Here is a 27,095-nt window from a genome sequence, read left to right as displayed (position 1 = left end):
TTTATCATTATAACCTTTGGCTTCAACAGACTTAGACACCTGGGAATATTTTGCATTAGAAATTTGTATTAATCCACAGTCTACCCAGAGGGGATACGTGTGTATATTTATATATATGTACATGAAATTGTGTGTCCTTCTGTTTCAAAATAATATGAAAGTAAGATAAATTTATTTAAAGTACACTACTGGAGAATTGGAGAATTCAATGCATTTGTAGCTTGATTAGTTGTGAAATTCTCTGTAATTTACTAATTTAAGAGCACTTGTGATCAGTTACACAGAACTTCTCTTTTTGTATAATTGGAATCCAACGTATAAATTGTACGCCTAGTCATGGAGATATATGTGCATAGTCATTATCTGCATGGATTCAAGAGTGCCACATTGTGGATTAAAACTGGAAAGAATTAATCTTGCAGTCCAGTGTCAGTAAGGACTTTTGCTATTTTGAATAGTAGCTGCAATTTTTAACAATATTTTTGTAGATTGCCTAAGGAAGTGATGTGTTTTCCATCACTGGAAATTTTATAAGATCAGGTTAAGCAAACGTCTGTCAAGAATGGTTTCAGTATACTGATGGAGCCTTGGGGCTGACTGGCAAACTAAGTGACCTCTTGAGGTCCCTTCCACCTCAGTGTTCTGTAACTCTGTGTCATTGTGATGCCACATATTGTAGATATGTATATAGAAGTTACCCACTTTGAAAAGTTTATTTCTACTATTTTATCCCACTCCCATTTCTTAAGGTTTGGGGATTTATGCAGACAAGTAGAAAATAAAGGAGAATGGTTCTTAATTAATTATGGAAATTTTTGCAATTTAATCAGATTATTCATTTCGAGATCTACCTTGAGACTGAATGGAAGAAAAACAAAAGCAAAGCAGCACAGATGAAAACTTGGAATTTGCTAAAGCAACCTTTCTTATTTAAATGATGATATGTTTAGCAGTGTTGTTAGCCTTTACTAACAGGTGATACAAATCACATGCTAACTCAGACTGTTCTGTGCAGTTCAAAATGTGCATTTGTAGCCTCTCACTGTCTGTTGTCAACAGGACTGAAATTGTCCTGGTGATGCAATGAGGGTGGATTTACCTTCAGGACTCTTCAAAACTATAGATGCCAGTGTGTAGGAATCTTTAAAATCAGTGATTTGTACATATCCCCCTATGGCTGGCAATACCAGTGCATGACAACAACAATGTTCATGCCTCTGCAGCTACACCTGCAATTTGTTATCAACTTTTCAATCTCAAAAACTGAAATCCCAAGGGAGGTGTTAATTAAACTGGAGTTGAAGAAGTATACTGGATAGAGAAGCTAGGTAAGGAGGAGAGGACACAAGTGTTACTCTTGAAGTGGTCTGGTCTAATAATGGCACATTCGATTTGAGTCAGACTAATCAAGTACTTGACAGTTCTCCCAGCGCCCAGACTAATGTCCCAACAGCAGCCCTTCAAACGCAGCTTAATGTCATAGCACTTCTTTTGAATATTTAAGTGTTTCAGGTTTGGTGTTCTGCAGAAGGAACCTCAATTAGGAAACTTTGGAATGTAAATGGCTTTTCAGTAGGATCTTCAGTCCATATTGAAGGTACAGTTAACATAGCTTAGATATTATGAGAAACACAACATGGCTTTTTATTATAAACCAAGCTAAGCTTTCTAGAATTAACTGAAATTAAATCTTTTATGGAAGTGAAGCAGTAGTTTCGCTGGTAGAACAGATTTGAGGTTTCTTGAATCTTGAACAGTGACTAATGGTTAAGTCATCTTTCAAACTTAATTTTCAAAGTCTTTCTTAATTCATCTTTCAAACAATTTGTATCTGTGCATATGCATGTCAGGGTTTGCTCTTTGCTCTTTGCTCTTTGTTGTTCAATTAAAGTAATTTGTTTTAATTTATTTAATTGGTTTTATTTTGGGTTTAATATTACTGAGTTCTTATTTTTAAAAGTCAATATTATTTGATATTGTTATTTAATATTTCTGTCATTAAAATACATGTCTACCATTAAACATCAGCTCTTGAGAATGTTTTTTAAATACTACTATATAATAATAGACTGAAAGTTTTAGGGTATTGAAACTGACCCATTTTTAGAAATTTTTGCAACATTTGCAGATTCAGAATACAAACAGCTATACCATTTATAGAACACTCATTAAAAATAAAGTAGCAATTTAGTACAGGAATAATTAAGAGGTCAGTGAAAGTCCCTGCAGCCTGGGACTAAAGCATTGTCTTTATTTGCCATAGTACTTAAAATTTTTCATCAGTAACATTAAAAACTGGTAACATGAAGGTAACATAAGCTGTTATTTACCTCAGATGGACATACATGGTTAATTTTTTTTATTCTGAGTAGACATATTAAAAGAATAAGTGCTGAACATGTCAGCACATATCCAAATATCCACTTTCAAATAAAACAGTGGGATAAAATATTTTCTCTTGCCTTGAAAGATATTTAACATACATATTTTGAAGTACTTATTAATTATATATGCTTCTATTCTTAGCTATTTGATGTAGTTGTTATCAGGTGATATGTACCTGACTGTCCTTGTTAATATGGGCTGTATTTGTAGAAGTTTTGTATTTAGAAATCTTGTATATTAAAGGTTTATTTAGTAGGGATGCATTTTAATATTAATTTAGAAGGGATGCATTAAAATTTACTGGAAACTTCTAAAAAAAAGTTGCCCTATGTTTCCATGTCTATGGAGTCTTGAAGTGTTGTGTGTCAGAATCTAATCTTAACAGAAAATGACTCGTTTGAGCCTTTTATTCTAGTTTGTTGTTTTTGTTCTCCTTGCTCATTTGTCACACAGTTAATCAAGTATTTAAGAATGTGTGAGCAATTCCAATGAATTTTGAAAGGGAGCTATTTACATGAACCTTAAGATTTACCTTTCCTGAAATGAAATTCAAGTACCAGTATCTAGTTAAAATATCCCAGGACTTGATGTGGGAAATCTGCCAACTGAAGGAGATGTTGCTTAAATTGCAGCATGACATTGGAAAAAAATAAATAATATATATATAGCCTAATTTTCTTTGATTACAAAATAATGTAAGCAAACACTTTTAGACTGAAATATGGTGCTTTTTACCCCAAGGAATTCTAATGTGCACCTAAATTTAAGAAGTTAAGAGCTTTATTTGATATCTCTGTTCAGCTATGTCTTGAATAGAGAGAAAAATGAAAATATAGTTCTTTAATTTAGCTGAGATACTGACAACTGATCTTCCAGAAATAACTTCTCAGTGTCAGAGAGGTTGCACAGCCTTAACCAAATAATAAAATATCAGGTGTAAAAACATTATTGGTTTATTAACATTTAACCCATTCTTATGAACTATTCTAAAACTTTTAAACTGAGTAAAAATAATTCCCATGGGCAGGTGGGGTTTGTATTATATGCTTATTTTAGAGGAGGTTTATTGCAAAAACATCAGCAGATCTCAGCAAGTGAACTGATGCTTTCATCTAGGCCACTTCCAAAGCAGTGTATTGGCATATTGAACTGTGTGGTTGATTTTAGTCTTGGACTTGAGTGACAAATTAAGGTACTCTAGAAGGCAAAAATTTCAATTGACTTATTCTAGTTCCTTTGATTATATATTAAATAGCTCTCTTCAGCTACTTTTGTTATATCTCTTAAGGGTTCATTTAGTCTGTTCTAAAAATCAGATTTTGACTAAGTCTTCTTACAAGAAGGCACCAACAAATCAGTATGTAAGAAATTAAAGCAGGCCTGTTACTCCATTATGCAAGAATAACAGAAACATAAAGCCCAAAAATAAAACATTAAACCACAATAGTGTAGATTACAAAAGAGCTTTCAAAGCAACTTGTTAAAGACATAAGACCAGCATTATTTCAAATGCATTATTTCAAATGCATTAGAATAGGAAAATTTACACAGGAAAATTTGCAGCTGATAGTAAATTATTTAGAATAGGAGAAATGAAAACAAACTGCAAAGAAGTACCTCAGTGATACTGAGTGATAAAGTGACAAGTGAAATTCACTGCAAATCAATTTAAAGTGGTTCTCAAAGGGAAAAAAAATATAAATTTGTGCACAAAAATGGACTTCAAACTGACAATTATTGTTTAAGAACTTCACTGTGAGATTATCTATTCCCAGTGTATTCACTGTGAGCTATGAAAATAGTAGAAGCAAAAAAAAAAAGTAAATTTAATGTTACACATTTTTAGAAAGAAATAGAATAAATTAGAAAATATCACAGTTACAAGCAGTGTCACAGTGCTGCACCTGCATCTTGAATAGGTAGAGAGAATGGGTTGGATGAGTAAAGGATGATTAAATAAATATTTTAAATAAGGAACAGGTAGAACTACAAACTTTCAGTCTGGGAAGAAGAAAATTGAAGGAGGCTGTGGCAAGTTTCTTGACTCATGAGTTGTGAGTAAATAGGTAATGAGTGATTGTGTACTGGCTCTTTACTGCAAGGACGTTGGGCATTGGGTGAAACTAGCAGGTGGTGTGTTTGAATTGAACCAAAGGGAGTATTTTTTCAGTTTCACATAGGAACACCATGGAACTCCTCGACACAAGCTGTGTTAATAATGATTCAAAAAGTAGTAAGATTTACAGAATTGCTGATATTGTCCATTGAGGACTATAAAGCTCATAATTCTGTTCCAGAGAGCCACTGAAGCTTAGACTTGCTGGATCCCAGGAAAGTGTGCTTGGAAAAATCACTGCATGTTTGCCTTGGATTTGTGCAGTCCCTCAATGTCCCTGATGGGCCACTGCTAGCAAGGGGACAAGTAAATGCTTGGTTCAATCGAGTACAGGCTGCCCGAGATGAAGCTCAAGAAAAGTTTCAGTTAAAAACACTGCTGAGATGCAAACATACTTTGATTTGCTTGTAGCTTCAGAGATGGAGAGCTGGCTTTGTCTCTTCTATGTTTGTTTTAATTTTACTTAATCTGAAATTAACATCTCCATTGAGATGAATGGGATAGGATTTCTAGATGTTTGTTGTTTGTCACATGAAATTATGTTCCTTTCGTGGCTAATTATATTTTAATTTTCTTACTGCCTACATTCGTATCTGTTTTTCTTCATTTAATCACATATCAACTCTTGCCTTGTATTTAATTTTTGTACATTCTTTTTAATACATTTTGAATGAAAGTTGTGCTGAGGAGTTCAGTGTTTTTTGGCAAAAATCTGCATTGGACTGCACAATTTTAAAGCATAAAGAACGCAGTAGGTGGTTTCTTTTATTAATTACTTGGGTTATGGAGGAGACAAGGGTGACTTCAAGACAGGAAGGGTTCAAGCATCCTGGAAAACAAGACTGAGTGTCAAAATGCTGTTGGTATCTCCAAGAAAATGTTTAAATAAAATAGGCTGTAGTTTAATAGAAACAAGTGTAAGTAGGAAATAGAGAAATGTTTAACTGTACAAATCCCAGGTGTGGAGTTTTTGGCTAGATAAGAGTTCTGCCCTGAAGAATTTCATGTGATTTGATGGATTAGAAACTGTTCGAGAATTAATGCCCTCTCCAAGCAAAAAAGCAGGAAGAATGTAAGGAGTATTTACATCGACCATAATTTTGTTATTCTCTGTGTTAGTGGGGTGGGATCTGAGTAAAGAGGCCTAGAATTTGGTGTCTTGATTGAATATGAAGCAACAGAAAATTTAGACATCAGTGAGAATGGCCAGAGTCTAGAATACATGACTCACAATCTGAAATTAAATGAACTGTGATTGTTATCACATGTCCTCTTAAGTTTAATCATTTAATCCTGTTACTTTGTGCCCTGGCATCTATGAAACCAGAACCATCTGAGTTCCTAATTTTCTCTGTTACTTGCTTCATTTTTTATTTTTGCAGCCTTTTCTCCTCTGGAATGAGACTCCAATCTGGCATCCTGCTCTGGTTTTCCTTGTAGATCCAAATTTGCTTGTACTTTCAATATCGATGTCAGACTGTATGCTCTGATTGTATATTTCCTAGTCTTTACTAAATTAGTGAAAGGCAAAAGTTGGGCTTTGAGAAATAAGAGTTGAAACTATGGTCATTTAGTCAGAAATGGAGATTTTTTTTCTTTCTCCCTCTTTCCACAGAACTCAATAAACACATCCAAATGCATTTAAAATTATTTAGACTTTATTTATATGAAATTTCTTTGAAAAGTATCTTTAGTAAATTGCTACATATTTCTGTATGACATACCTCTGAGGTATTATGAAGCTAGAAATGCAGTTTTCTCAAATTGATTTCTCTTTCACCCGGGGCTCTTGTAGAATCCACTTTTATAGTAGTTTTTTTTATATAAGAAATTTAATACTATATTTTGAAATACAACTTAAAATGTCCTTTTTCTTTGTTGGTGGTTGCTTTCTTTTTGTTTGCCTTATATAGATCTGCAGTAGCATTTAGTGACAATGACACTTCTAGATTAATTGTGCATTGTTCAGAGCATATAACTTTGTCAGTTTTAATTTCATTGCCTTTTTGTTTCTCTGAAATATGTTTTGTGAACTTGTGAGGGAATGAGCAAGGGTTATCTTAGTTCATTTATCTAATGCAGCAGTCAAAGTACAGACTCTGCATTTTTTTACTATCTCCTTACATTGACAAATTATTTATGCTTGCAATCTTTTGTTGGCAGCCAACTCTGAACTCCCTCTTCCTTTTGGGAGTGATTGACCAGAATGAGACACGCTGTTCTAGTCACTCTGAACCATTAGTTTATCAAAATGCATTAAAACTGTACTGTCATTTTCTCTTACTGCTTTTGCATACTAATAATGTGCTGGCCTTTGTCCACTGCTGTGCATCCAACTGAAATTTTCACTGAGATTTTTGGGTGCTTCATAAAGTATCCTAAGGGTAGGGCTTTCCAGGAAGTCTAAGGGATAGAGGTGTCCATCTCTAATTTGAAATTCAAATTTCAAATGCATCAGTAACTGAAGCTCCTTGGACTCTGAATCTCTCAGCCAGTATCTTTTGCTAAAGAGATGTCTGGTGCAAGCTTGTGAATTAACTGGGTGTTGAGGATCTCCTGTGCATTCCTACACTTTGCTTTCTGAGTTATTTTATTAATCCACTTTGAATATTTGCTTTTTTTACCCTGAAACTAATAGTGAAGTATTTTGTCAGAAGGCCAAATAAACTTTGTCAACCTGTTTTTCAGCCCATGCTATTTATCTTGCATGACCGATGGAATCCAAAAGCAGTGTAAAAATTTTGCTCAGCAAAGTAGAATATGTGTTTGTTCATATGGGAGGGAGGCATAATCTAAACAAATTGATTTAATTTTAGCATATCATCACTCCTTTCCATTTTCTCACTAATTTCAGTGTAATTTCTCTCAATTTACATCAATGACTGTGATATTTTTGCTATTCTCCATAGGTTTAAAATATCTTTCAACATGTGGGCTGATATTACTTGGTAGTTTTTCAGCTCTGTGATTTAAAATCTCTTCAGAACACCTGGATGTATTTCTAAACATGCATAGTGATTAGATGTTCCATTATTGTTCAGCTGTAGCAATGCAGCTCAGCATTTCAATCTTAAGGAATTAATTTTATGGTTTCCTCCATTCTTCTATCACCTGGACATTCAAGGGGTTTGAGTTTGCCTTTGTAATATCACTACAAGGTGAGAAATACAATTCTGAAAAGCACAAGATGAGGAAGAGAGAGGAATCTTTCAAAATTTTCATAACTTTGCTACTAAGTAAAAAATACTATGACTGACTTCTGTGGAACTAGAATGAGCCCTGCATAAATGATCCTGAAAAATTTCACTCTCAAGGCTTGTCTTCAAGGGGAAATTACTGTGAGAAATCTGAAGTATAAGTTATAGAACGCATTCGTTGCTGAACATTAACTCTCCATGCAAATAAACAGAGTTTGAGTAAGTTGCTCTATTTGGAAAGTATGTAACCAATTATAAATTCAAACTCCATCTCACTCCTGCACTATAGTAGAATCTAATTTTTTTTTAAGATTTGATATGTTGTAACAAATCTAAGTTCTTCTGCACTTGAACATTTGATCCTGAATATGTTTCTAGTGTACGCACATTTATCCATTTGCAATCCATTTTTGTAATCTGTCAGCATCGGCTGCATTGCTCATAAACCCAAGTAATTTGAATTCTTTAATCTGCCTATATTATTTCCTATTACTGTCTGTTCTGTATTTCTCTGTGTGCTATATATATATATGCGTGTGCTTGTGTGTGTATTTGCACAAGTATAGAACCTAACTGTGCTCACTAAAATTATTAACAACCTGTTTTTCCTACAAATGCTCAATTTTTTGCTTTTCATCACTTCCCTTGCTTTCTCCAATCCTTTACTCTTTCACTCCTGGCTGTGTGGTGCATTGACTAGAAGATGGTTACGTGTTATAATTTGAAGTACTTCACATTCAATTTCTCTTGCATACTCATACATACACAGCAGATCATGATGTTTTATAAAATAGGTTGGACTTCATGATTTATTTCTCCTGGTACTTTTATATTTGACTGAAATATTTCCAGACCCTGAATGGCAGTTATATCAGCTACATTTTTTAAATGTCAGAGGGAATAGCTTGATTTTATTACTTTTTTGACACGCTATGCCCTTATTTCTTATATAATTTTGGAAAGTTCCATAGTATAGGGATCATGATTCTTTCACATTCAGTAATTTAATCCCTTATTTCTCACACACTGACAGATATTGTTTGATCCCAGCATCTTGATTCTGATCTCAAAAATTTGCTCTGAACTGTTTATTATCTATAAACTCAAAGTTACTTTTACTGTTGACTATAATTCCTCTTAAGGTATCGTCAGTAGTTGTAATAATTTTCCAAGTCCATCCATATCACCTCCCTGGACAAAAAACCTTCCAGGAGAAATTTAACCCTCTCTTAATATTAATGTTCTTTCTGCTTGAAATGGATAGATGCCATTAAGAATAAGTGAGACATGAATGTGAAAGTAGTTTAGCTAAGAAATGTCAAACTACAAATCTAAGACAAAAATTCAGCATAAAAAAATGTGAAATAATATATACAATTTATAGTTTGTAGAAGAAATACTGTCCTCCCTTGAGAGGAAAAGCTATTATCAGTGCTTTAAAACAGAACTGCCACCAATAAGCAGTAGCTTACACTGCGTACTTGCACTACCTTTTTTAGTATGCTATAAACAGAAATAACTATTCCATATTTTATAGTTACAAATTAAATTTCAAATCCAGATTTATTTTCGCTTGTGATCACATATTTTAAGGTAAGAGGAATGAACACCCATAATCAGAATGCAGAAAAAAAATCCTTTATTGTCATGAAATTAAACATGATGTTGCTTTAAATAGAAGTACATCTTTCTCAAAAACTGGGCTCAGGGGAAATAGTATTACGACTATTTTCAAACCACTATATGTGGCAGTGGCCAAACACTGAGAAACTAAACCCTGAGAGCAGGAGGATGGGTAGGTTGTGTGAGTAAATTGGAGATTCCACCAGAGATTCTCTTTCCCTAACTACATTTAATATTAATCTTTCTGAACTACTGTGTGAATGTGAGGCTTTTTCAAAATATTAAAGTTCTTATGAAATGGTACAAAGTTTGGACACATCATCAGCTGCAAAGAGGGCGGCTGCAAATGTCTGCTCAAGAATCTTTACACATATTGGCATATGTTTCTTCCATGTTGCTGAGCTGGGAAATTGTTGTATCTGTGCCTGAGAACAGGCAACCTTCTGTGGAGTTCTCAGCCATCCTAAAATGTAAAAAAAGCCTCAGGTGCTCAAAATCTTTAAAAATTGCACCACAATTTATATAGTGAATTAAGATTCTCTAGTCTCAGCTTCAGCAATGTCCAACTCCATCTCCATTTTATTAAAGGAATAAACTCCTATTCTCTGTGGTAAACAGCAGGAGAACATCGGTCTGATTTTACGTGGCTTTTGGCAATCTGATTTGAAAGTGTTGGTTTGGTGCTTTACTTTCTGTTTTTTATCTATGAATCCCAGTGGACTTGTAAATTAACTGGTATTCACATGTTGACATTTTTTCTTCAAAATGTTTAAAGTAACTGCTGAGACACCAATGAAGGATGCTGCAGAAAAACTGCTGGTAATATCCTGTTAACTCTGCAAGAACTCCAAATGCATTCACAAGGAGAAAAAATGTAGTCAAAAGTAAAGGTACAGTGAGATGATGATTTTCTTTAAAATTGTACCATTCATAGGGACTGCTAAGGGTATTCATGGGGCAAAAAAACAATGATCAGGATGCACAAGATGTGTATTTTATGTTTAACACCACTACATACTAACACCTACATCTTTGCTTTAAATAGCAGTGTTGTACTGGTAATAGAGAACAGTGAAAAGAGAAATGAGTACTGATCATCAACTTTTCTTTTTTTAAATTTCCTGAGAAAAAAATTAAGTGGACTAGAACAGTATGGAATATATGGATCATAAGCTATATAGAAAGAAGAAAAAATTAATTGCAGCTAGAACATGGATCTAGGATCACAAAACTGATCACTTCCTCCTACAGAAAAAGTAAAGTTTGAAACTAAAGTAACAAAATTTGGTGCTTTGAGGGTTTTTCTCTTTTATTTGGGAAGGAAGGAGACTGAGAGAGAAAATATAAGATAATGGAGGTACCTCTAGGTCTCCTCTATGCTGTGATGAAGCATTGCTCCTTGGGGAAATGTCCTGTTGTTGTGGCACTATGAGACCGTCTGCTGTCATACAGTGTCTGCTTGAGGAGCTGAAATCAAGGGATTAGAATCAATTAAAGTACATGTGTTGTACAGCCTACCCAGTCTTAAGAGAATGGCTTTGAACATTCCAACTATTTATTGCCCTAATTAATATGCAGTTAATTATGAGAATGTATCAGAGCCCTTGCCTCTTTCTCTCCTATAGGTGTTCCTAGCACCTTACCAACTCTCTGAATACTGGTAAGACCATTCAGATTGAAGGAGAAAAATATGAAAAGGTCATTATAAGATACCTAGGTGCAACAGATGTTTTCCAAATTGATACTAAAGATTAAAATTAAAAATTGCTACTTATAAATTTTATTATCATAAACAGCAAACACTGTATTTGAATCTGAGAGCTAATCTTACCATGCTTTTATTTTGTCTCCAAGCACATCTATTGTAGCTCTTTCTAGTTAGTTTCTCATGTGACAAACCCTCACCATTTGTCACAAGTCTCACAAATCTGAAGTCCTGAAGTCCACATCCTGAATGCATGTAATGGCTCTTAAATATGATTTTACCTTAAAGACTTAGGTGAAAATTGACAGAGATTAAGGGTGGCAAAAAAATTCTGTAGGCACTCTCAGCCATCAAAGAGCCTTTCTGAGAAGCTGTAACTGATTTGAAATGAAGCAGCACTAAAAGAAAAGTGTGGAAGACTTATTTGAGCGCACCATGGCACTGAGCTGTGGGGCAGAAGTGATGCTGTGTGCTGAGGAGCATGTTCTGCTGGAATTGACCGTGCTGTAGAATGCAGTGCTGTAACAACAGAAAGTGCTTTTGTGAGGACACCTTAAACTTGTAGATGAAGAGGATGTTTTTGCACAGGGAAATCATATAATGGTCTGGACTAATCAGAAAGAAGAAAGGGAGCTGCTTTGTTTTCCACTGAAGTGTAGGAGTTTTTGACATGTACCTACATCTTTGGTTGTACTACTGACACACCTATAGGTTAGGCTGTACATCAAAGTTTAAAAAAATTGGACTGCAAAGAAGGTTTCCTAAGTTCTGTCTTTCCTAACTAAAAAGTGGAAAAGACAGTCAGACAGGACCCTATTAAATCTCAGAAGTCTTGGAGAAAATCATTAGAATTTTGTGGTATTAGTTGTCTGCTCTTAGACTCTTAAGAGTGGTGAGTATTCTTTTACTGTACTTTAATGTGCTACTTTGGCACTGGAAAAAGGTTTGGTAAGGAGCAAGGATCTGATTTGTGATTTTCCATAATGGCCAGAAAATGATCTGTCTTTTCCTTCATGTGTTCAGCCTGTTGTTTTTGTCTCCCCGTAGCAGCCTGAGGAGCAGTGTGAGAGACACAAGTGCTGCACTTGGGGCTGTTTTATGTGTTTTATTCCAGTTGTCAGGCATTTCCAAATGTTCCCTAAATTGCTTTCATTCCTGTATCTCTACAGCTATCTGCTGGGCTGAATGTGCACCTAGCTTGATGATGGATGTGTGTTGAAGGCATCGAGCTTTTATTCAAGAAACGTTTTATCTATTCCTTTCTTTTCTAATATGTTTACTTGTTCTGTATTGCAGTGTATTTACTTTCTTTATTAGCAAGAATTTGTTTGCCAGTGGAAGACAGAGTTGTGACTAATATATTTATTTTATTGATATTTTTTATATATTTTACTAATATATTTATTAATCAATGTTAAGACTTGCTAAGCAGTTGCTTTCTATAGTCTCTTCAAATCATACTTGTTTGTTTGCTTTGAGAAAAGATGGACTATGAGGTCCTTTCTGTAGAATTTCTGATTCTTTGATGCCCAAAGTCTCTCAGCATACCTGAATTCAGTGTGGATTTAGTATGTTTCTTGGTTTTGTAAATCCCAGTATTTTATCAAACATTCATACTCACTCATACTGTTTTTCTCTGACCTTTATCTTGATCTTATCTCTTATCAGAGCCTGTGCCAGTAGCCAAAATTTCAAAATTAAATTTTCAATCTTAAGTCCATCATTGATTTATTATTTTACCTTCTTTACATCCTCTGTTCTGTAGTTACTCTTAAAAAAAAAAAAAATTGTTCCTGAGCTGTTATTTTTTCTTAAATTTTGTTCAGTCATCCTTTACAAGGCCAAAAGATTTCAACTCTGATGCACCTTTCAGCTGCTTTTTTAAATTCTGGGTGAATTCCCTGCTCAGTTTACATCTGTGCTTTACAGTGTAACTCTGAGCCAAGAAGCTGGATCCTTCTCTTACTGTTTGCATTTGACAGTAGAAGGTTTCCAGCCTGGGTATTGTGGGATAGCAGAATTCATTACCAAGGGATGGATCAGTTTGTTTCCTGCCTTGTATGATGGGGGTATACAACAGCTATATGGGACCCAATAGAGCAATTCTTATCAGACAAATCAGAGAACTACATCCCAGGGACTAATGCCAGAGCCTTGGAAAAGTTATTCAAAAAGATGTAAGCACAGGGTAAGACACTGGCCTTGGCTCATCAAACTCATCTGAGATGTCTCACTGTTGGGCAGGTTTCAAGGTGGGGATAAAGAAGCCTCCCTGCCTGCAAGACAGGCTTGTTGCCTGGCTGCTCCCCCTGGCCAGCTCCCCACAAGTCACCCCTGGCTGTCTTGGGGTGATCCCTGAGCAGCTGCCATGGTCTGATGAGCTTTACTTGGACTGCTCCTCCCCTGCATGGGGGCAGTGCTGAAAACAAAAAGTGTAATATTGACAAGTGCTGCCCAGAAAAGCTCTGAGAAGAATTATCCCTTTTTGGAGTCCTTGAAGTTGTATTGTCTTAAAACCAGCATGGGCTTGTGGTTTTTCTTTGGCTTTTGGTTGGGGTTTTTTTGCAGGAATAGGATTTGGTGGAGGGGTATGTGAGTTTTTGTGGTTGTTTTTATTTTTAGCATCAGGAATCTGATACTCTTTACAGGAGCATAAAAGATTTTAAGGTCAGTTATTTGACCTGGATGTCCTGTAGGAATTTGCTGTTTTATACCACAGAGTTAAACTGTCCTCATCCCTCGTGAATGCTTCTCTTGCCATCCCTGACCCTCTGAGGAATTTTTTCCTTTAAAAGACAGGTCTCTCGTAAATCCTCTGCATCAAATTCTAATTTTATTTCCTAAACATCTGTGACTATTAAGGTATTCTTTGTGACAATGAGTGGGGGAAAATTAATAATATTCAATTAATTGTACCAGAGGTAGAGAGGCTGAAGTTTGACCTTTTTGCTGTACTGTAGAAATATACACAAAAGCTTCTTATCAGCCGCACATCATTACATCTTGCACCTTTATAATTACATGACTACTGCTTGTTTGGCTGAAGAACTGGCATGGCATCTTTGTTACTTCAATTTATATTGATTCAGATACTTAATTAACTATTTGAGGTGTAAGTTTAATTCAACAAAATGCTAATGAAATTCCATTTCAAATATGCCAATGTGATAAGTAAAATTGGCCTTCTCATCTGTGCTAATCTGACCATTATCCACTCTTTGCATCTTAATAGGAACTGAATTTTTATTTATGTCTATTTAGAAGTATCCTTCTAAATGTACCTGGCTTTATGGGCTAAATTTATTAAAGGTCTTTATGAAATTGTAATTCAGTGACTTTTATGTGGATGGTTTGAGTATGATATTTTTCAAAGATACCATAAAGTATGTGTGTAAACTACAACTGTAGAACATTTATTTAGCTGAGAAATTTATTAATGTGTTTATACTGTATATATTACTGTACTGCTACATAAGTGCAGTCAGAAAAGGAATTAGGAAATGTAATGCTAGCCTTAGGGAAGCAAATTTCCTTCAAAACTCCTATCTGCTAATATCACCTGCCAATGATATAATGGTGTTTATAGTTCATGCTAACATTTCTTAGCTTTCCTTTTTATCCATTATAGTCTGTGTACCTGATAGAAGCCTGCAGCCAATTGCTGTTACTTTGTAGCTCCTACCTTTACTCACCAAATAGCTATTTCCTTTTTTATTCCTTTTTTTTTTATTCTTGTAAGGTAGTAACTGTTGGCTGTTATAAAACTGCAATCTCATTGGAAAAGGCTCACACAAATAAATTCGCTGCTGAGATTAGGACTTTAAAATGTTAATGTCTTTCTTTGTGCTAACATATATTTTGTGTTGCTGCTTAAAGAGAAACCTTTATACTTTTTCATTACCCAAAGAGGTGTTACAACAGCAAGGCAGCATTTCTGGAAAGTCTGTGGGATCATGGGTTTTTAGGTACTACTTCATTTAGGAAATCTTAGTGCATCTCCCTAACAAAAATACGCCCATAGTTTGAGTAAAATGAAAGTGAACAAAATTCTTAGGTGCCTAGAAGACTCTTAATCAGCAATATGAACTGCTGCAATGTTTATTTGACTTTGGGTCTCTGGTCCTTTTTGTACTTTGTCTTCTCCTCCTTGTATGAAAAGAGATCACTGAGCTCAACTTGCAGCTCTGTTACAAAACTCCAGTGTTGTATTTTACTCTCTCTTACCCTTTCTTGCTTTCTCCAGCTGGCAGCAGAGATTTTCCATGGTTACAGGTGGGAGGTATATTCCTGGGAACTGACTGACCTCTCCTACCTGATTCTGATAAAGGCCAGTAACGACAATGCAAATGTTATTTAGTTACTACAGTTAGTCTGGGAATGGAGCAGAGCATAAAAGTGTGCAGAGAAGTTTCATGCCATATAAAGGGTTATTTCTCTGGGATAACTGTCCTTTCCCACATAGTCTTTAGTTTCATGGAATAGGTAATTTTGGATTCTTCTGAATCAAGTCTCACTTCAAGGGCACAGCTCTAAAGTTATTCAATTGCACCTGATTGGTCTCATTCTAACATAGACCTAATGTAATTGCTCTGCTTGTAATAAAATTAAAAGTCACAATTGTTTTTACACAGGAAACTTTTCCAAAATTTTTAATATTTTTCACACTCAAAAATGTGCTCTTACTGTCTCCTGAACTCTGCCTAGGCATATCTCACATGTGTGGCTAGAAGTAGCTGAACTGTGTTTCCTTCCAAGTGGTATTAAAGAGGATACCTTTCTGTTCAACCATTGGACATGCGCCAAGTATTTTCAAATGTCCATTATTTCACAAATTATATTATAATCAGAATTAAGGTATTATGAAGAGGACTTTTGATGATTCTATTACTTCTAATATTTAATGCTTAGAATTAATAAAATTAGTCATTACATTATTGGATTTGAATACATTGATACTGGATTCTGTTAAGCAATGTGTCCTATATGCACTGGGTAATTCATTTGTCTGTTTTTAAAAAATGTATAAGCCATGCTGAATGGAGATTTGTATTTATTATGCTATGTAACTAATTCTAGTTTTACTGAAGGAAAATCACCAGCCTAATTTCAGATATTCCAAAACTTTTAGAATTATATTGTTTTAGAATTATTTATTACATAACCCAGTCTGTACATAACCCAGTCTGTATAGGGATACTTTACATGGGTCTAACTGACATCACACTATGATTGTGGAGCAAAAATTTCTGAAACTGTTCACCTTATATGACCTTTGGTTGTGAACACAGTTAGGCTGGAATTGTTTTTTATATTGTCAACATTAGAGATGTTCTTAATAATAGAGATATAATTGAGCTGTTACAAGTTTGCATGCCAGTAAGCCTTAACATGTTTGCATTGTACTCTTCTCAGTGATTGATCTTTGTGTTGCAATAAATTCATATCTAACAGGAATTAACAGGAAAAGCAGTATCAAGACAAAAATTGGTGTTTTGTTATATTTGCTCTGACCACCTCCTCTTGCTGCAGTTTTCGGTCACCAACAGAAGTATTTCTGCAGAAATGCTTTGAAACAACCAAATCCTGATTTTGTAGTTAGTACTTGATTTCTTCTTTTTTTTTTTTTTTTTTTTTTTTTTTTTTTTGTGAGGAGCAAGCTTTATAAAAAAAATTGAGTTTTGTGCTGAAACATTGCTGAAACATTGAGGAACCATTTTGCTTTTCAATTCAGCATGTAATCCAGCTATAAGTTATCATAAGGGTTGTGAGAGGCTGCTATGAAATGGCACAAAGTTGGAATTGGAAGGGGAATTGGATGGAGAATTAGAAGCCCTGGGGTTTTTTTTCTTGGTTGGACTATAAACCTGCTATGTGACCTTGAGCAGACCAGATTAACCTGACTTTCCAAGGCATTTGCACTCCTGAACTGGATCTATACATTGGTCAGCTGCAATTTCCTGTAAGGTGTGAATGGTGCCTTAATAAGGTGCAGACAGTTCATTAACACAAAGTGCTGCAGAATTCTCCAATGGAAAACATTACAGGCAGTGTAACAGGAAGTATTATTAGGAACTAATAATGTTATAAATTAGTAATAATATATTTAGGTTTACCCCATGATTTCGTACTTTACCCCAAAGCAAGATAAATCGTAAGACGCTTGGAAGTTTTTTCAGAGTAGAGTGCAGCAGTTCAGGGTCTTTAGTACATTTCTGTAATATTAAAATGATTTTTCAGCCAGCATAGCAGCTTCTCAAGTCTAGTCTAGGTTTTAAAAAAATAAAAGAAACAGCAGCCCAAGGTACTATTTACTTAATTAGTCCTTTCTGCAGCATGAATTTATTTCTGAACTACATTTCTGCTTAATAAGTATCATATCTGTTGATGTTACTAAACAGCACCAACACTATCAAATAATAGGGAAAAATGGTAATAAGGCACTGTAATTCTGATCATGTGTCATGGGTTTTTTTTTAATAAGAATACTTTCAGATTCTTCATTGGTGCAGTGCACCAACGTAAAATATATTGTTTTCATTATAAAAAACAGTTAATATCTGCTAAAAATGTAGTTGCATAAAGGCACAAAAGCAACACAAAAATTATTCAAATAACATTCCAATTATATATGATAAATTTTCTTTAAAACCTTTACATTTATGTAGCAATTATAACCTAACCACAGGATCTAATATCTTAGAGCTTCACTGAAATCAATCAAATATCTTAGGCCAAAGCTGAAATGTCGTTCTGATAGAATTGCTCCCAAAGGCAATTTTGATTCATTTAGGAACCAGTTTTACCACACATTTTGAATTTGATTTTTTCTGTAATATTTCCTGGGTAAGGTTTTTTCCTAGCAATGATTCTAAGAAATTTTTAAAACAACTAATTAATTTAAAAACTGGTTAAATTGGTTAATGTTAATTATTTTTTCAAACAATATTTCAGTCCCCAGAATATGCAGAATACCTTCTGCTACTTGCTGCCTGAATGTGTCTTACAAAGAACTGCTGATTTCAGATGGTAAATTAAGCAGACTCTCACTCACATCAGAAGTGAACCTGAGAATATTTTGGAGGACCAATCTTTCCTCAGCAATAAGTAGGATTTTCTCATTCAGCTTACAGTCTTTTTTGGGTTTCAGTAAGTGCACCTGATTCTTAGGTGTATGAAACTAGGAAACTCAGTTAGGGATGAAATAACGTTAGTGTGTTTGAATTTTTTAAACAAAATTAAGTAGTGATTGTGAGAATTTTTTCACCTGCCACCAGATCTAGGAAGAGCACATCTCTGTCTATACTAGTGCAGAGTCCAAGTGTGAAATACTTGTTTCTTTTCTACTCTGGTTTTAGATTATTTCAGAGAAATTCCTTTTTTTTCCCTCTTCCTTTCTATTTTTTCAATTTAAGCTATTAACCTAGTTAGTCTCAAGAATACGAATTCTCAAGAAATCTAAAAATAGTTTTCTTTCAAGTTAAATAAAATTGCCTAAAATACCTGTCTAGAATCAGTTCATGAAACTGTTTCAAAATGGGATAGTTCCAGAATTTAAATCAGATAATGAACTGTATGTCTCCACCTTGCTATTTATAAGTAATCCCTTGCTTGGCAGACACTCAGGGAGGTCTTCCCTTAGTTCAAAGTATTGTAATCTAATGTATAGATGTGTAAGTGCATTTATAATGTATAACATGCTGTATTATCATGAAAGATGTAAATTGAGAAAACCTGTAAGATTTTTATAACAACAATTCCTCAGTCTTCCTGGAAGAATTTTAATTTAACAATGAAGATTAATAGAATGCAAACTAACACTGGGTTTTCAGAACAGGTTGAAAGAATGATTGGCTCCCGCTCCCAAATCCCAGCCTGCTGGCATCACAGGTCTGGAAAGATGCCATACTGTCATATGTTGCTACTTCTGAAACCATCTTATGCATAGCTGTGCCTTTCCTCAGATTGAACTATTCAGGAACCTTGTGAATTGTGAAAAATTTGGCTTGAAATTTCTAAAGCAGAGTCCCTTCTTTGAAAGCTGGCATTCCAGGAATCATCTGGGGTGCAACACTTCAAATTTCGTGCTGTGCATCCTAAGGATCTTTCCAAACCAACATTAGCTGCCATTATTGTAAAATGCATTTTAGTCCCTCAGCAGCACTGAACAGCATGGTTACCACTTCCCAAGCTTGCCATGCAAAGGAATAGGAACTATAAATGATTTGGATATAAACATACCTATTCTTCCCTCCTGTGACTGCCATAGAAAGTCTTGCATTCTTTGCTCTTGGGAACTTCAAACAGAACTTCTGAGTGGAGTTCCTAGTGAAAAAATTGTGATCTTTAAAATGAAACCTCCTTTCAAGTTCTTAAAGAACAGCATTCCAGTCTGTCATTACAAAGCAAATTTGTACTTAGACTTTTCTAATATTTAGTAATTGTATACTCACTGTTCCTAGCTGAAACTGTACTCTCTTTGAAAAAGCAGTTGCCCTTTAAGTCTTGCTTGGACATAACAGGGAATGTTCTCTGCAGATCTCTTCACTAAAGGTCATAGTTTATTTTTTAAATTACAATTTTAGGGTTAATATTTGCTATATAACTGTGAATTTAGTGCTCATTGAGGCTGACTACAATCATTCCCTAGATATCCAAGAAGCTGGAGAAGGTTTCAGTAAAATTTAGAAAATAGATTTAATGAATCTGCTGCATTGCCCAGACTGTTATTATCAAAAATTTAAAATCTTTAAGCCTGTAAAGTAAGACTCAAAGTAAACAATTTTAAAATAGAAATATTGAATACTCCTCAGTGCCATGACAAATGGGAATTGTCTGTGTTTTCTGTGGTTGTTTCTAAGAGATGAAGTACCGTGACCAATATGTTCAGAAAGAGACAGTGAACACTGAAGAAGGAGCTAAGGTTGTAACATTTCTGAGACTACTTTAAAATATGAGCCATAATTCAAAATTATTCCAAAAATGGTTTTTGTTTATTAAATGACTGTTGCTTCACTGTAGAAAAAAACCCTTGCTTCTGCATGTTATATTAAAAACAAAACAAGAATGTAGATATATTCCACAAATCTTAGAATCCTATAATTGCTCAGAAAGGAGTGAAACTTAAGAGTCCTTTCAATGGGTATTTGTCCTGTGGGATTTTCAGAGTTAAAAACAGGAAATCCAAGCACAGTGGTTCAAGTGCAGGTGTTGCATTGATCTGAATTTTTTATGACTGCTGTTACAATGGCAGATCTGTAAGCAATCTGTTTCAAATATTATGTACAAAAGTTACCCAGGAGATTTTAAATGTTAGTAAAACAGTTATATAGATGTTTTCTTTCACTTACATCTACACATGCACATACCTGCAAGCCTAAAGTTTTTGCAAATTTTGAATATACTTAACATTTGCCACTTCTTAAAATGACCATATGCAATGCGGATTAAGTAAAAGAAGCTATTCAGCCTCAAGCAGACTTGCCTCCCTGCAGAAAGCTCTCAGTGACCAGAAGGCATCTGGATATGTCTTACACAGAGCTTTGGAGGAACTGTAGAATATTTTCTGAAGATCTGATTTTGCAAAGACTTTTCCAACACTTATATGGCTGTGCAGCACAACACTTGGATAGTCACAGAGAATCCATCCACCCTGCATAATTTATTTTTCCCACACTGATCCCACTTAGCCACTTTACTTTTGTTTTGACACAGCTTTCTGCTCTAATGGGCTCAGATTTCAAAACTTTGCCTATATCTGTGTTTTGTTTTTTGTGTCTAAGTAAACAGAATTATTTTTGTATGATTCATAGCTCACTAAAACTCAGATGGTGGCACCATCATCCAAGTCTGTTATTTATATAAGAATATACTATTCTAGCAGGGAATTTGAGGAAAGGTGCTGACATTCAAATATTCTTTGGAATTATTGTTATCATATGAGGTGCAGTATTTATAACAAGAAAAGTGTGTGGTATATATGAAGATAATTAGGAACATCAAAGCAAGCAACAAATGGTCAGGATTTAAAATTAGGTAAACAATTACAATCTGCTTAGATGAAATAAAAGTTGTTGAAAGGTTAGTATCCATCATTGGTCACTTTTGGTAAGGAGAAAAAAGCCCCAACACACGGGACTTTTCTGTCCTTCTGAAATAAAGTCAGGGGAAACAACTTCCCTATAAATTTCCTATTGGGATCACAGATTAGCTTTGTGACTTGAGTTGTGAGTTGAATTTTTTAACTGATGATGAGTTTAGAATCACTGATTTGTCTAATTTTATTTTGCAGATGCTTCAGAAGCTTGCTGTGTGCTTACCAGGGGTTCTGTCTACCATCTCAAGAGGGGACTCACCTATTCTTTCATTAATTGAGCAAAACATTATCTTGAAATAATTATTCCTCTCCACATGGCCTTCCTACTCGTGTCAGCTTATCTTCTGCTGACTCATGCTCGGGGTGCTCCTGATGAGAATGGGGCCCTGTTGGAAACACTGAAGTCACAAGTGGGATTATTCAGCAATAAAAGTGAACACTATTCAGCACAGGTGAGACCTCCTGGCACGAGCCGACAAATACCTCAGACAATCATCATAGGAGTTCGTAAAGGAGGGACCAGAGCTTTGCTGGAAATGTTGGATATTCATCCTAACATTGTGGTGGCAGCTACAGAAGTCCACTTCTTTGACTGGGATGAAAATTATGTGAAAGGAATAGACTGGTATAGAAATCTGATGCCATTTTCTTATGGAAATCAAATTACAATTGAGAAGACACCAGGCTACTTTACATCACCACAGGCTCCAGGAAGAATTCATGACATGAATAGCTCCATTAAACTGCTGCTCATTCTAAGAGATCCCACTGAGAGAGTTATATCTGACTATACCCAAGTATATTACAACAGAGTAGAAAGTCACAAGCCTGTTCAGCTCTTTGAAGATATTGTTATTAAGAATGGAGTGCTTAATACCAAATACAAAGCTATTCAGAGAAGTCTATATGATGTCCATATGGAAAAGTGGCTTAAGCATTTCAGTCTGGATCAGATTCACATAGTGGATGGCAATACTTTGATCAAGGACCCTCTTCCCGAATTACAAAAAGTTGAAAGATTTCTAAATCTTCCATCCCGAATTGTGTCTTCTAATTTTTATTTTAACCAAACCAAGGGATTTTACTGCATCAGAAGTGATGGGAGGGAGAGATGTTTACATGAATCCAAAGGGCGTCCCCATCCCCTTGTTAACAGCACTGTTTTAGAGCAACTGTATTCTTATTTCAGAGAGCACAATGCAAAATTTTACAGGATGGTTAATCATTCCTTTGACTGGCATTAACACATTTGGGGTCAATGTTTCTTAAAAAGGGCCTGAGACAAACTTTCAGATATACCTTTCTAAACTGTAAAGACTTGTATTATGAGAATTGACACACTGGTTATATGCTTCATTGGAATAACACAACTGTTGACTCATTGAAAGGGTACTCTTTATGTTGGGAAAAATAAGTTTTATGATTTGTATGATTACTGGGAGTCATATTCTGATCTTCTTTCTCTCACATGCAAATACATTAACTTCAGCAAACTTTGCAAAGGTGTATCTCTACAAGATTTCTGCTGTTCTGGAAAAATGCATCTAACTGTAAAAATGTAAATATTGGAAATAGTATTATTCTAACTGTTCTGTATTTTTTGTTGTTAGTATTTTTTATATCCCACATGATAGTGGTGTTGATTTATAGAATTTTTCATAAAATAAGTTTAAATTGTATGTTAAAATAGGGGCATACATAGTAGCTCCAATAAATAAATCATCATCTTTAATATGCTGAAGTACTTAATTAATAATAGAAGGAATCTATTTCACCTGTAATTTTGAATAGGTGAGCTAGAAGCCACCTGTCTGTATAACATGAGTATTAAACCACACACTTACTATCTTGGGTTTGCAAAAAAGTCTGCAAAGTAAGAATATAAACTGTTTGAAGAAGGTTAAAGTGAGACTTCTGAATGTAAATAAATTAAAATATCCCAGGAACACTAATACTCTATACACTAAAATAAAAATCAATGCCAAAAAATTATTAACAATTAATGAGCAACTGTACAAATATTTGATTGCATAAATTATGTCACTTTGCTCTTGAATGGAAAAGCTCTTAGTGCTACCATATGAATTATGTTTGTACTCTGTGACTAGTTATTCTGTTGTTCTCCTGACTTTGGTTTATATATCTCCATTGGCACAACAGTTCTTGTTGAAAAAAATATTATTTGCTTGCCCCCTGAAGCATGGTGTAGTTTTATTTTGCCATTTCTGGTGCAGACCACAGGATAGTCTCAACATTAAAAAAAATTCTTGTTGTGTTATATATCTCAGACACAGTGTTCAGTATGACATACTCAGGTTATATGTAAGAACCACAACCATCTCTAGCCCTGCATCAGGATTTTATTTTCAATATTTTTTAACAGTATTGTGCTGATTTTTCTGCTTTTTCATGTAAACATTTTATTGCATATCAATACCAAAGAAGAACAACTCTGAGCATCAAACCCAGCTGGACCCTGGTGAGGGTCCTGCATCAGTCACTGCTCAGCCTAAAGCAGTGTGTGTTCCTACCGTGGGATTCCTCCACTTTCCAGGCTAAAAGGTATGTACTGCAGGGCTGATTTGTAGGCTTTTAATACTTTATGAGTGGACTGCTTAGGCAAGTAGCAGAATTCCTCTGAAGCTGGATGGAATCAGACTCAGATTATGTGGAAATAGCTTTCATCAAATATTCTGTCAAAAAATGTAAAATGTTAAAAATAATATAATGAATCTTATTTTTTAGCTCTTCTATTACTTGTATGTATGGGAGAAAATACACTGTATATATGAGAGCAAATTATTTTCATTAGCATATAATTAATCTTTGAAATTACCTTTCTGAAGTATATTTACTACATCCCTGATTTCTATAGATGGTGCAAATTTTCTTTTACTTCTTCCACTTTTCTGAGATCGTGGCTCCTTAATCATTAATATTGATCAGATGTAGGCACTAGAAAATACAATGTCAAATTATAATCTGTGGAAAAACAAAAATATTTGTTGCAAATTAGTCAAAGAACAGAGTGTTTATGCTGGTCTTTTACCATCTCCACAAGGACATTGGATAGGCAAACTGTAATAATTACAGTTGTGCAGTCTAACAGTATTGTCTTTGTCTTTTCTCAAGTAAAAAGCTAAACCAGAAAATGTCTGAACTCTGAATTTACAGTGTGATTCTCTATCAGAATAGCTCTTTATACTTCGTGGGCACAGCACTTTAGTCTGATAACAGAACACCCAAATCCAGATCCCCAGTATTGTCTAGCATGGCTGGTTCTTTCTGACCAATGCAATCTCAGTGATAAACAAAACTCCTTCCAATTTCAGAAATATGTTATTAAAGGGAGAAACATAAATGCAGCTTATATAGGACAAAAATATATTACTTTCTGTTTCTTATACATTCTGAAAATCTATTTTTTCTTTTTTTTTTCTTACAAAAAGCAAATTTGAAAACAATGTATACTTTAATAAAAGTTTCAGGTAGATGCTAGTAATTGAAAAACTCATATGTCAATATGCCACATTAAATTTCATAGTCTTCCAAGAAAAAGAAAGGGAGAAAATTCTAATGTCTTTCTATATTTATGCTTGCAGGCATCAAGTCTTTCTCTTTCTTCTCTGAAGTTTAGAGCTAATCTTTAAATGAGCTGAATGCAGGAGCAGCAGTTAGCAGAAGCTGTATGCATCTTTGAAAATGCAAGTCCCTTTCTGGAATTTACATTTCAAGGAGAGCTGAGCTATATGGATTAGTGATGCATATATCTATTTGATTTGTTATCACTCCTCATTCCTGTTCAGAAATTTGGGGAAGAACAGAGTTGATGGAATGAATTTAATATTATTTTAGAGTTTACTAATATAATGAGAAGTATATTAAGCATTAATAAATATATGAATATAATCTGGGTGAGGGGTTGGTTTGGTGTGTTTTTTTATGTAAACCAAGATTCTAATCAGAAATTTTGTTTTGGTAAATGGTCAAAAAACAAGCACCTTAACCTCTGCAAAACAGCAGTTAATGAACAATATTTAGTTGCTGGCCAAATAGTTTCCACTTTGATTATTCTAACTTTCAATGTGACTTTATAAATTGTTTTGCTATTTTCTAAAACTAATTTAAAAGTTAGAACCAACAGTGGCTAAAAAGACTCTGTATCATTCTGTGATTACAGAGGAATTGTATTGTCGTGCCTTTAAGGTTAATTAACAGTGACATGAGCTTACCACAATTCCTGCAAACATTTAGGATAGCAAGACATTAACTAAACTGCAATGTATAAATTAGTCCCTGAAGGTGAATCTGCTACTTAGGGGAAATACAACAGATTGAAACAGACTGATAAAAATAATAGTTTTCTGTGTAAATAGATGTGATGAAAAATGTAGACTGTCCTGTATTAGCCCATGTAACAAGTACTGTGAGGTCTGTCTTCTGATTCAATATAGTTTTACACTTTCATATCACATATTCTTTCAGTGCCATTACAAAAACCTCTCAGTAAGTGTTTAAAAACATACCTTCATGTAAACTCTCAACCAGGAGTACCGTTTTTCTCTCAAAGGCCATTTCTTTAGTATTATATTGTTTCCTCTGAGATAAAAAGGTGGTTTGAGTCACCCTGCAATAAAAGTAGAGAGTTATCATGCCAGAATTAATGTTACTTCAATTTGCTATAGTTCTCAGTCAAAAACACTTCTATATAGGGACAGATAACAGCTCAACAGTCTCAGTATTTTCTCTCTCTTCATTACATAATACAACCATGTTCCAATTTTTCTTATTCTGACGAATGTTAGACTAAACACATTGTCACTCTAAAGCACTGCCTTTCAGATTTAAGTCAAGTGGCAGTAATTAAAGGGAATCACAGGTAATTGAGGAGCCATTCCCTTTGCTACTCACACTGGAAAAGGTTTTCTTTTTGAACTTTGTTAGGGATGTACCAGCCAAACTTGCAATAGGAAAAAATAAGGGCAACTAGAACAGGATAAAACCAGAGCTTAAGGCCCTCTTCTGTGAAATATTTGTTAAGCCAATATGGCAAATTACAAATGAAAATTATAATTGGACTGGTAAAACAATGCACAGGACTAAGATGCTGTTTCAGGGATTTAGTCTTCTACATGTCTGAATGAATTTTGTGATCATTAGGAATATACATTTTCAAAACACTGTATTTCACCTTATCAGAGAGTCCTACAGTGCTGTAGGACAGGTTGAGTATATTATGCCTATCCTTGGGTGAAATTCTGCAGTGATACCCTGGTAAATTGGATGAGAAGTAACAACTGTCCTTACTAAATGCTGGGCATTTTAAAATGCCTTTTGGAAAATCAGCAGCACTAGATGCAGCAGATTTGTTGTTGATTTGACAACGACTGTCATCCTAGAAGAATGCTGTGCAGCTGTCACGAGAAGATTGAAGATACCTTTTCTATACTCTGCCATGATACAAATCTACAATTCAAGACAAGTGATGCAGATGGAACTCTGCAAACTGTGGGGGGGCAGTGCTGCCTCAAGTGAAGAAAGATTAAGGGCTCATAAACAGCATATGCTGTAGTTACACGCGTGCATCATACACAGCTTACAAAATACACCAAGTCTAAAACAAAAACTGGCACAGGCTACAGCTGGGCACTAATATGATGCTGTTGAAGGCATACCAAACCAGAGGTAACAGTTATATATGAGCTATCTGTAACTTATTATTTGTCATATTAACTGTGTGTTTGCCAGACAACCAGTCTTTATGTGATTGAAGTTCTTTGTCAGGTGTACATATGACAAAATGAATAAAACAGATGTACAGATTGGCTGGGGAAAAACCAGCCAGTGGATCATATACATAGGGCCCACTTATGCACAGGAGCACACCAGAACTCGGTTCAAGCAAACTGCCTTTCATACTTTAAAAAAACAAACTTTCTCTATGTTTTAGTTTCTTTAAATTGTTTGTGTGCATGT

The 27,095-nt window shown here is 34.8% G+C and overlaps 1 protein-coding gene and 1 long non-coding RNA gene across 4 annotated transcripts in view; one reads left to right on the top strand and one right to left on the bottom strand.

The window, feature by feature from the left end:
• Nucleotides 1–25,023, top strand: part of LOC128811057 (heparan sulfate glucosamine 3-O-sulfotransferase 1-like) — a 46,801-nt gene extending 21,778 nt beyond the window's left edge. For 2 of the 3 annotated variants that reach the window (XR_008438218.1, XR_008438217.1), the window contains exons 2-3: nt 21,315–23,681; nt 24,722–25,023. Coding sequence is in view for 1 of the 3 variants with exons in the window: in XM_053984343.1 (XP_053840318.1) it covers nt 21,434–22,363 (930 nt within the window). In the remaining 2 variants the exon portion in view is untranslated. Of the gene's footprint in view, nt 1–21,314; nt 23,775–24,721 lie in introns of those variants that run through there. The other variant, XM_053984343.1, reaches the window with a different exon arrangement.
• LOC128811058 (uncharacterized) overlaps nt 9,342–27,095 on the bottom strand; it is a 32,474-nt gene continuing 14,720 nt past the window's right edge. The window contains exons 3-5 of the long non-coding RNA XR_008438219.1: nt 25,646–25,746; nt 19,265–19,348; nt 9,342–10,788 (exon numbers count right to left, since the gene is read on the bottom strand). This is a non-coding gene — a long non-coding RNA (uncharacterized LOC128811058). The remainder of the gene's footprint in view (nt 10,789–19,264; nt 19,349–25,645; nt 25,747–27,095) is intronic.

This window comes from Vidua macroura, chromosome 8, assembly GCF_024509145.1.
Source record: "Vidua macroura isolate BioBank_ID:100142 chromosome 8, ASM2450914v1, whole genome shotgun sequence".
NCBI lineage: Eukaryota > Metazoa > Chordata > Aves > Passeriformes > Viduidae > Vidua > Vidua macroura.
This window is presented reverse-complemented; position numbering and strand designations above follow the sequence as displayed.